At 45.6% G+C, this 9,728-nt stretch overlaps 2 protein-coding genes across 2 annotated transcripts; both read left to right on the forward strand.

Moving 5' to 3' along the window:
- Window positions 1–271: 271 nt before the first annotated feature.
- Window positions 272–4,227, forward strand: LOC123080177 (uncharacterized). Its single transcript, XM_044503073.1, has 6 exons — window positions 272–605; window positions 1,730–1,965; window positions 2,046–2,304; window positions 3,272–3,451; window positions 3,540–3,695; window positions 3,780–4,227. The coding sequence occupies exons 1-6, from the start codon at window positions 534–536 to the stop codon at window positions 3,951–3,953; spliced, it is 1,077 nt and encodes a 358-aa protein (XP_044359008.1). The 5' UTR covers window positions 272–533; the 3' UTR covers window positions 3,954–4,227.
- Window positions 4,228–7,810: 3,583 nt separating this feature from the next.
- Window positions 7,811–9,232, forward strand: LOC123075194 (cysteine proteinase EP-B 2-like). Its single transcript, XM_044497856.1, has one exon. It carries the CDS (start codon window positions 7,895–7,897, stop codon window positions 9,026–9,028), a length of 1,134 nt encoding a protein of 377 aa, XP_044353791.1. The 5' UTR covers window positions 7,811–7,894; the 3' UTR covers window positions 9,029–9,232.
- The last annotated feature ends 496 nt before the right edge of the window (window positions 9,233–9,728 follow it).

Genomic DNA, 9,728 nt, shown 5'->3' on the forward strand with positions numbered 1-9,728 from the left:
CGTACTACTGCTCGCTCCTCCACCTGCACGGGCTCGCTAGTAGTTCAAGACCGACGCCGTGCACGACCATACTCTAGTTAGCTTGTGTCTTAATTCATGCCCACTCGCATTTGATGATGATTCTTCGTACTCACGCGACCAGTACAGTACTCCTACTAGATGCGCTAAACAAAAGGGCCAAAACAAAGAAAAACACAAAAGGGAGAGCCTGGAAGGCTGGAACACACACACTCTCTCTCTCTCTCTCTCTCTCGGTTAAAGCTGACTTTCTGCCTCCACTCCAAAAAAGGGGTCTCCGGAGCCAGAAACGCCCAAAACGAAAGCACACGCGACGCCACGGACGCCACCCGACCAGCGGCCGCCGCTCATCGCTCCCTCCGCCCGCGGCGCGAGAGCCGGCCCGACCCCCCGCGACTCGGGCACCGCCGCTGGACGCGACCAGCTGTCAGGGAGCGCGGCCGGCCCGGTCTCCCCCGCGCGGCGGCGGCGGCGGCGGGCGACGAGTATTCCTCTGTTTCTTGGCTGACGGGGCGATGTGGGGTGCCAAGGGGGAGGAGAAGGCCGGCGGCGCCTGCGAGGAATGGAGCTACCAGCTGGGGAACAAGGTGAGATTCGTGAAATCTCTCGTATGGATCCCTCTGGGCGAATGCTCTCCGCCGTCCTTCGATTGAGGGAGGGATTCTTTTGGCGAGTTCGTTCTGGGCGTCATCTCAGCTGCCCCTTCCGGCGCAGTTCCTCCGGTTTGGTGCTTGATGCTTCTTTCATCGCTTTCCTTACACGCCGCGCCTCTAAACTTCAAACACGGCGGATCTCGGCAGCTCCAAAATCCAAAAGAGATGTTTTTACTTGACTAGCGCCGGGCGATGCGGTCAGATCCAGAATCCAAATTAGTTCTTCATTCTCCTCCTTTTTGTTTACTTAGTGGAGAACAGTACTACAGTACTATACTTTACATAGTATAACACTTGAGCTTTTTCTCCGACATTCCGTTTCTTCTTTTTGGTCCAAGTTTTCTTTCTAGTACTAGTACATCTTGTTCCATTCAATACAGTTATGGAGTGTACTTGATCCAAACGTTTTTGTTGGTGAACAAGTTAGGAAGTCTGTACTCTGTAGTACTTCTCTTGTTTAATTTCCGTATTCATTGCACAGGTTAGGAGTAGTTCGGTTGGCTATACTAAGGTAGCGTTTATTTTGCCATCCATGGCTCTGCCCGTTCCTACTTTTAGGTCTGATCTAACTACTCTTTGGGAATTTTTTTCTTTCAAAACTGTGTGTTCTGATGTTGTTATTTGTTTTCCACTATTAAATTTTAGTAGCTCACTGCATTTTCTATTTCGATGGGGAACTCCTTTTTCCTAGCTGAAAAATGAGTTGGAATAGATCTTCAGTGGAGTAACGCAGTTTCCAGATGGAACATTCAAGAGTTGTACTTACTAGTACACATCAAAGGGGTTCTTTGGTTCCTTGTTCTATGTTCCATTATTATTGGTGAAGGAACAGTACATGGACCATTTCAGTTTTAACCTCAACACAATTGGGCTAAGCGACAAAGGGCAAGACCTGATAGTACATTGAGTGATTGAAGTAAAGTTTGTTTTAATAGTTTAACTCGTAGAGCCAGGCGGAATCGAATCACAAACACTCTGTCCCTGAAATTTGGAATTCTAATAGCTTTGATTAGCTATTTAGTTCGTTTAGAATTGTGCTGATTGGAGCTTATTTACAGGATACACTGAGTTTGAAAGCTCCAAAGAAGTCACCTCTCGCGTTGAGGATGGTTGTTCTCACCATGACTATGATCTGTGGGGTGTTTATTTGCTCAATGTGTATGAAGCAGCTAGGCAGCGACAGCTGGTCAAGGATAGTGAAGATTCAAGTTGCAGAACAGTCCTGCAATAAGTCTTTAATTCCTCCTTCTGAGGTTCAGTTTGTGCATTATCCACAACCACTAAATTACAGCAGGTGATATTTGTGCTAAAGCTCGTTTGAGCTATCTACATTTGGCTTGCATAATGATGTCTGATGGTAATTTTATTTTGTAGGAAAGAATGCACCTGTACCCCTGTCCGCTTCTTTGCAATTATCTCATCGCAGCGGTCTGGAAGTGGCTGGTTCGAAACCCTTCTAAACAGTCACATAAATGTTAGCTCTAATGGAGAAATCTTCTCGAAGAAAGAAAGGAGGATTAACATTTCATCTATAATAAAGACAATGGACATGGTGTATAACTTGGATTGGAATAGTAGCGCTTCCAAGAATGAGTGCACTGCTGCTGCTGGCTTCAAATGGATGCTTAATCAGGTGATGATTTTGATCAGTTCTTTTTTTGCTTCATTCTTTTTATTTGTAGGCATCATTATGAGGTTGCTGTTAAAAGCAATATGCACATGTTTTTAGAGCTGTTTAGGGTATTCATGTTAAAAGCAATATACCTAGTACGATCTGCTTGCTGGTTAAATAACTGTCCCTTGCATTCCGTGAATGCTCTGTTATGTGCACATTGCACTCATAATATATCGGTTTTGTTCCTGATTTTTGCATCCTGTTCCTCTTCTCAGGGAATCAGGAATATATTAACCTTGAATATCGTTAGCATAGTCTCCCTGAGTAATTTTGTTAACTAACATCTTTTCTATACAAAAACAATTGTGATACTAGTTTCTCTTTATTTGTTTCCACTACTCCATAGTTACCTCGATGGAGCATTTCAAATTACATTTTATTTTGAACAGTTTACAATCCTATGCATGGCTACATTTCTATTTGCACTGACTAGATCTTGGCAATGCTTATACTGTCCTGTACAGTCCATTTCTTGTATGACTGTTCATTTAAATATTTGTCGTCTCTTGTGTGGAACTCTGGATGAGGTCTGACAGTTCTGAATTTTTTAAATATAGAATATTTTATGTCTAATTGATTGCAATTGTGATGCTGGTATCTTCAGAATGATAAGAGCGGGCATCAAGATTGCCATCAATTGTTGATAGCATTTTGATTGTCTGTTAACCTTCTGAAGATATCAGCATTCTGAGAATTGGTGTCCATCTAGATCCTCCTTGCAAAAAAATTCTGACTACTGTTATCTGAGATATTTAAGTGGTATGCATATGTACATTCTTACGATCTCCATGGTATCTAATTTCCTTCTAGACTTCAACATATCAGTCCAATTATTGTTTTTGGGTAGACATGTTAAATTTTAAGTCATGCACACAGCTTAACCCTTGAGCAGAATAAGCGTTCTTCTGACAATATATGCTTTCAGGGTCTTGTGGCAAATCAGGCTGCTGTGGTTGATTACTTCAACCAAAGAGGAGTGTCTGTGATATTTCTGTTCAGAAGGAATCTCCTCCGTCAGATGGTATCGCAACTAGCAAACAATCATGACAGATACCTTAAGCAATTAAAAGGAAAACATAAGGCCCATGTGCACACAAAAGATGAGGTGGTTCTTGATAGCATATCTTTCAAGTTTCAACTCCCACTTGCAAATTTTTCAGTTTGTGAGTGAAGATGTATCTTTTGTTTCGCAGGCGAATATACTTGCAAAATACAAGCCCAGGCTCAACACAACAACATTAATGTGGAGTCTGAAACAGGCAGATGACTACACTCGCAAAGCTCTTGAAAACCTAAAGAGCGTCCGTCACATTACATTGTACTACGAGGATCTCGTCCAAAACAGAACAGTGAGTTACTCTTGATTAATCTGTTGCATGTCGGCATATGATGTTGTTGTTGCTTATTCGTACCACATTGACTTATACTTGCAGATGCTTGTTGAGGTGCTGGATTTCCTCAAAGTGCCAGTGAGGAAACTAGTCAGCCGGCATGTGAAGATACACACGAAACCACTGTCAGATCAAATTGAAAACTGGGATGAAGTCTACAATGCCCTGAATGGCACCAAGTTTGAAAGTTTCTTGAATGCTGACTACCGAACATGACATTATTATGTCTGCACGTTTCTTGTTTAGATATTGGCTCCCGTGTGTTTCTTTTATTTATTTCGTTATTTCTTTCTTATTAAAATGATAGCCTAGGGTGTGCCTGACAAAAGTTTTGACATGGGGAATGGCGGGGTTTGCACGGTGGCTCGCAAATCACAAGTTCTTTGATAGGTTCCACTAATTGTCTTGTATGTTCTTCTCAATTTTTTTCTTTGAAACTGATCAACAAGCTTCTAACCTCTTGCATCCACTGCTAATTATGACTTCTCTAGTCTTGCCGAGTTTTCTTTTTTTACGATTCTCCTTGCATGGATGGATATCTCTAGCAGGTTCTGAAGACATGCATCAGGGAGGTTTCTAACACTGTTTGTTTCTTTTCACACATCCCCATGTTAATTTAGACATGTTGAAATCTAAATGAGTCGCTTCCCTAAGTCCATTTTGAGAAATACAAGTGCAAATCATTAAAAAAAAGGAATACATGTGAATACAATTACAATGTGGACGGTGAATATTCCAGTCTAAATGAGGCACACATAGTGTCAGAATTGCGGTTTAATCGTTGCTGGGCTGGAGGTACAACAACCTCCTAACTGTTGGATCTTGATATCCAACTACCTGCTGGTTCTTGATATTTAGGACATGTTTGGTTCATGACTAATTTGCCACAACTAACCTTAAGCAAACTGTGGTTACCATAAAAAGTGTGTTGAACATAATGGCTACCGTGAGTGTATCTTGTTGTATGGGAAGGAGTTTTATTTAGTTGGTTTTGAGATCATACTTGCATTTTAACATTGTGGCCTAATTATGGCATGGACACTATGACCATGTTGTTTTGACACACACACACACACACACAGACAATATATAAATGTAATACGCCCTCCGCCCCGAATTACTTGTCTTAGATTTGTCTAGATACGGCTGTATTTACTGCTAGATACATTCGTATCTAGATAAATCTAAGACAAGTAATTTGGGATGGGGGTAATATTTAACAATTTTGGTACTGAAAATATCAATACATTTGCATCAGAATGTATTTCGGGCATACAGTAAAGAGTTCCTAACAACAGTGTTCAGAATCCATGTATCCTTCGTACTGCAAAATGCACGCCGTCCCCAGGTTGCAAGGCTCCTTGTTGAATGAAATGTGTTCATACTGCACGTCTTAAATAAGATACACCAGAAGAAATGGAAGTAGCTTAACATACTCCCGCCGTCCAGAAATGTTTGTCTCGAAAATGAATGTATCTAGATATATTTTAGTTCTAGGTACATCAATTTTTATGCATTTCTCTGACAAGTATTTTTGGACGGAGGGAATACAACAATTCTATGAAAGAATAAGATATGCCGGATGATATCAGGTGTGCAAGAGAACATCAGCACAACGCGGAAACTTCTCAAAAGAGTACCATCCCTTTGTATCCGAGGAAAACACTCGATTTTGAACTATCAAAACGTCATATCATATATTTAGAAACGGAGGGAATACATTGATTAGAAAGGGGTATTACAAAAAGGAGGAGTGCCAAAAAAGAAGGAAAAAAAGGTTGCTTGGTTTATTTGAGATGAGAAAAAACCCGGTCGGTGAGAGAAAACGGGCGGGCCGGATTCCTTGTTGTCCTCTGGACATAGCAAAACCAGAGCTAGTGGTTTCAACCGGAGGCTGCTCCGGAGTACAAGCTGGGTTCCGAGTGCATCGGAAGTTCGCTCTAGAGCATTCGGCTGAGATCAGAGCTACAGTAGTACTGATCTCAAACAACGGTGGATACTTCGAATGTCGAGCCGGAGGTTCGGTCCGAAACTTCCAGATATGCCTTTTTGGCCACAGTGACAAAACTGATGGGTTTATCTTCGGAGTGCTTCTCTTGAGCATTTTCTTGGCTCTTTTTCGTGGAACTTAGGAGGTGGTTTTAGCGTTTGTCAAGGGAATAGGATTACACTCCAAGTTCATTACGTGACCCCTCTTTCTAGTATGACTTATTTAGTCTAGAAGAGTGTTAGTGCTCTGATCACGTGTCGTTACGAACAGGAACTTGGAGTCATATGCCCTTTCATCGTGCACTAGGGTTCCCCCGAACATGGAAATCTCAACGGGGCCCCAAAACGGTGAGTTGTAGCCCACAAATTTTCCCAAATCAATGAAAAAAAAAGAGTTTTGATGACTTCCATGTACCCATGCAACATGGTTCCCTGAGCGTGGCAATTGCCCTGGACCCGAACCGTGAGCTACGATACACGTCTGAATCGGCAAAAGCAATGAGTTTTGGCGACCTCCCGTAGCTGCCTGTTGGGTACCCCGAATGTGAAAAAATCACCTCAAGACACTCAAAACAGAGAGCTGGCCCACAAAACGACATTGAATCGGTGAAAAAAAAAACGAGTTTTGGTGCCCTTCCCATGACTGTGGTGGCGTCCACTATCTATCACAAAACCGAGAAGAAGTCATTTGGTTTTAGTTATTGTTGGATGATATTAAATGACAAATCAAAGTGGATACAACTTATGGCCGATCTCAAGCCCGGCAAGAAGAGGAATGATGGCTCAAGCTTCCACAAATCAATTGGGTTGGACGAAGAAGATGAAGATGTTGTAGTTGAGAATGGAAGAGCCACCGTGCCAAAGGATAACCGGCAAGTCATGAGAAACAAGTGGGAGAAGGTAAGGGCCTCCCGTGATGCCGCGGCTACAAAAATGTCGTCCCCATGGACGGACATTTTTTCGGTGAGGGAGAACACGGAAGAGGAGAGGTACAAGCTCATGCTGGATGAGGATGGACTGAGACTGAAAGAGAGCGGAGAAAAAAATAAAAATTGAGAGGGAGAAGATCGTGTTGGAGAAACAAGAGGCGGCGATCAAATGGGAGCTCGATAAGGCCAAGACAGTTTTAGAGATTAACCTCAAGAGGGTCAAGTTTATTTTGAAAAAACTTCTGAATTATTTTGAACTTTTTGTAAGTAATGGGCTAAACACTCTTATATTTCAAAAATATTTTCAGAGTTTTTTGACTTTGTATTTAATTACTAATTTATTTTTTCATATAGGGTGTATACACCCGTGGACCAAAAGTTTCCCTCCAAGAAGCAAGAGGGTAACTATTTCCCAACAAACAAAGCTATTTTCCCAGTTTCAAAAACATAAGAGAGAGAAAAAGTTTATTAGACGGAGCATCCTACCCGTAGCATCCATGGAGTGAACGCAAGCAACCACCGCGCCGCAGACTACCCCGCCGAGCCGCCGGCCGGCCGACCGGTGCAGTTAATACAGTGGCGGAGCACCTCGGCCTCCCCAACCGCCATCAATACCGTGTTTGATCCTCTCGACAGACTCAACGGCCACCCCAAGCACAGCAGCAGTAGGAGTTCGAGTACGTATGCGATGAAGCATTCGCCTGTAAGGCTGTAACTGCATCTGCAAGTTCTACGGCGTAGCATCCATCGAACTGCACACCTACGATCAGCAGGCCATCAGGGCCGGCGGCGATCAAGTAACCCAACATACGAATGAATCAACCCCGTCCGTCGGCGATGAATCTGCCCTGAATCTTCTTCGCCTCCCAAATACCACCGCCGCACGCAACTTGGGAGCCAGCTGCAACCACCTCGAGCAGAGTCTGACACCGCTCCGCTCAGCTTTCTGTTACCGCCATTTAAAGTTTTAAACCTCCTCGTGTCTTTCCCGCCGCAAAGCAGATCGCCGGAGCAGCACCGTTCTGCTTCTAACTCCCTGCTTGCTTGCATGCAAAGCTTCTCCACACTACTCGGTGCTCGATCGGTCGGACGACCGATCTCCACCTATAAATACACCTCCTCACTTCTCTTCCACCATCATCGGTCGATCTCACACTCCAACGTCTGCAGTACAGCACTGCCTCAGTGCCTCGTATAGCCACTACAGCTCGTGGTGCACTGGTAGAGCAGAGCAGCACGATGGGGCAGCTCAGCAAGAAGCTTCTGCTGGCGTCCATGGTGGCGGCGGTGCTGGCAGTGGCGGCGGTGGAGCTGTGCGGCGCCATTCCGCTGGAGGACAACGACCTGGAGTCGGAGGAGGCGTTGTGGGACCTGTACGAGCGGTGGCAGACGGCGCACCGCGTGCCCCGACACCACGCCGAGAAGCACCGCCGCTTCGGCACCTTCAAGTCCAACGTCCACTTCATCCACTCCCACAACAAGCGCGGCAACCGCCCCTACCGCCTCCGCCTCAACCGCTTCGGCGACATGAGCCAGGCCGAGTTCCGCGCCACCTTCGCCGGCTCCCGCGTCAGCGACCACCGCCGCGACGGCCTCCCCAGGCCACAGTCCGTCCCGGGGTTCATGTACGCCGCCGTGAACGTGTCGGACCTGCCGCGGTCCGTGGACTGGCGCCAGAAGGGCGCGGTGACCGGCGTCAAGAACCAGGGCAAGTGCGGCAGCTGCTGGGCTTTCTCCACCGTGGTCTCCGTGGAAGGCATCAACGCCATCCGGACCGGGAAGCTGGTGTCGCTGTCGGAGCAGGAGCTCATCGACTGCGACACGGCCGACAACGACGGGTGCGAGGGCGGGCTCATGGACAACGCCTTCGAGTACATCAAGAAAAACGGCGGGCTCACCACCGAGGCCGCCTACCCGTACCGGGCTGCCAACGGCACCTGCAACGCCGCGAGGGTGGCCAAGAGCTCCCCCGTGGTGGTGCGCATCGACGGGCACCAGGACGTGCCGGCCAACAGCGAGGAGGCGCTGGCCAAGGCCGTGGCGAACCAGCCCGTGTCCGTGGCCATCGATGCCAGCGGGAAGGCGTTCATGTTCTACTCCGAGGGGGTGTTCACCGGTGACTGTGGAACTGACCTGGACCACGGCGTCGCGGCGGTCGGGTACGGCGTGGCGGAGGACGGCAAGGCGTACTGGACGGTGAAGAACTCGTGGGGGCCATCGTGGGGGGAGAAGGGGTACATCAGGGTTGAGAAGGATTCAGGCGCCGAAGGCGGGCTCTGCGGCATCGCCATGGAGGCGTCCTACGCCGTCAAGACCGACAGCAAACCCAAGCCCACGCCCAGGCGCGCGCTCGGCGCCTGGGAGTCGCAGTGATCGACCCAATCTCTCTGCGTGTCTGAATTATTTCTACTTTCATTCCTAGTTAAAATAGGGTGAAAATAAATTACAGCTGAATTAAGTGTTTCTCCGTCCACGCGCAAGAATTGGACGTGTATAGCGTGGGACCATCAATATTTGTTTAGATTTATATGGATGTAATGTAAAATGTAATAATGTAATGTGCTGGTAATGTATGTAAGCTTGCTAATGTGTTGTGTCTACTCCGAGTTGGTTAGTTCAAATTTTAAATTTAAACTAAAACCATGACAAGAATTATGAAGCAGATGGAGTACTTTATTTAGACTAGACGATATGATCCCGCAGGTTGCTGTAGAAGCGGTATATAGTTTTTAAATATTATGTAAAATACAAATTCAATCCTTATAATTTGAACTATGTCAGAAATTTCTGTGTAAGGAAAAAAATCTTAATATGGAAAATTATGCATGTCACAATCAAATGCAATGCAATTTAAACCCAACTTAGGATGCACTAATGCATGTTGAATGGTAGAGAATTCTCATGCGGTAGATCGCACGGATACTAGTGGATCAAGCTAGTAAATTTAATGGCTACAACAATATTGATGATGTGGAAGCGCACATGTCAAAATAATTAGAAGTAGCGGAGATAACTCACTTAGATATGTAGGATTCTAACTAAATATTATACTACTAAACTTATCCAGGAATCT

The sequence above is a fragment of the Triticum aestivum genome, chromosome 3D (assembly GCF_018294505.1).
Source record: "Triticum aestivum cultivar Chinese Spring chromosome 3D, IWGSC CS RefSeq v2.1, whole genome shotgun sequence".
NCBI lineage: Eukaryota > Viridiplantae > Streptophyta > Magnoliopsida > Poales > Poaceae > Triticum > Triticum aestivum.

Excerpts from the sequence above, each read along its gene's own strand:
- LOC123075194 (XM_044497856.1), top strand. The coding sequence starts at position 7,895 with ATGGGGCAGCTCAGCAAGAAGCTTCTGCTGGCGTCCATGGTGGCGGCG.
- LOC123080177 (XM_044503073.1), top strand. The coding sequence starts at position 534 with ATGTGGGGTGCCAAGGGGGAGGAGAAGGCCGGCGGCGCCTGCGAGGAA. Across the intron at positions 2,305-3,271 it reads TCAAATGGATGCTTAATCAG|GGTCTTGTGGCAAATCAGGC; the intron begins GTGATGATTTTG and ends ATATGCTTTCAG. Across the intron at positions 3,696-3,779 it reads ATCTCGTCCAAAACAGAACA|ATGCTTGTTGAGGTGCTGGA; the intron begins GTGAGTTACTCT and ends TTATACTTGCAG.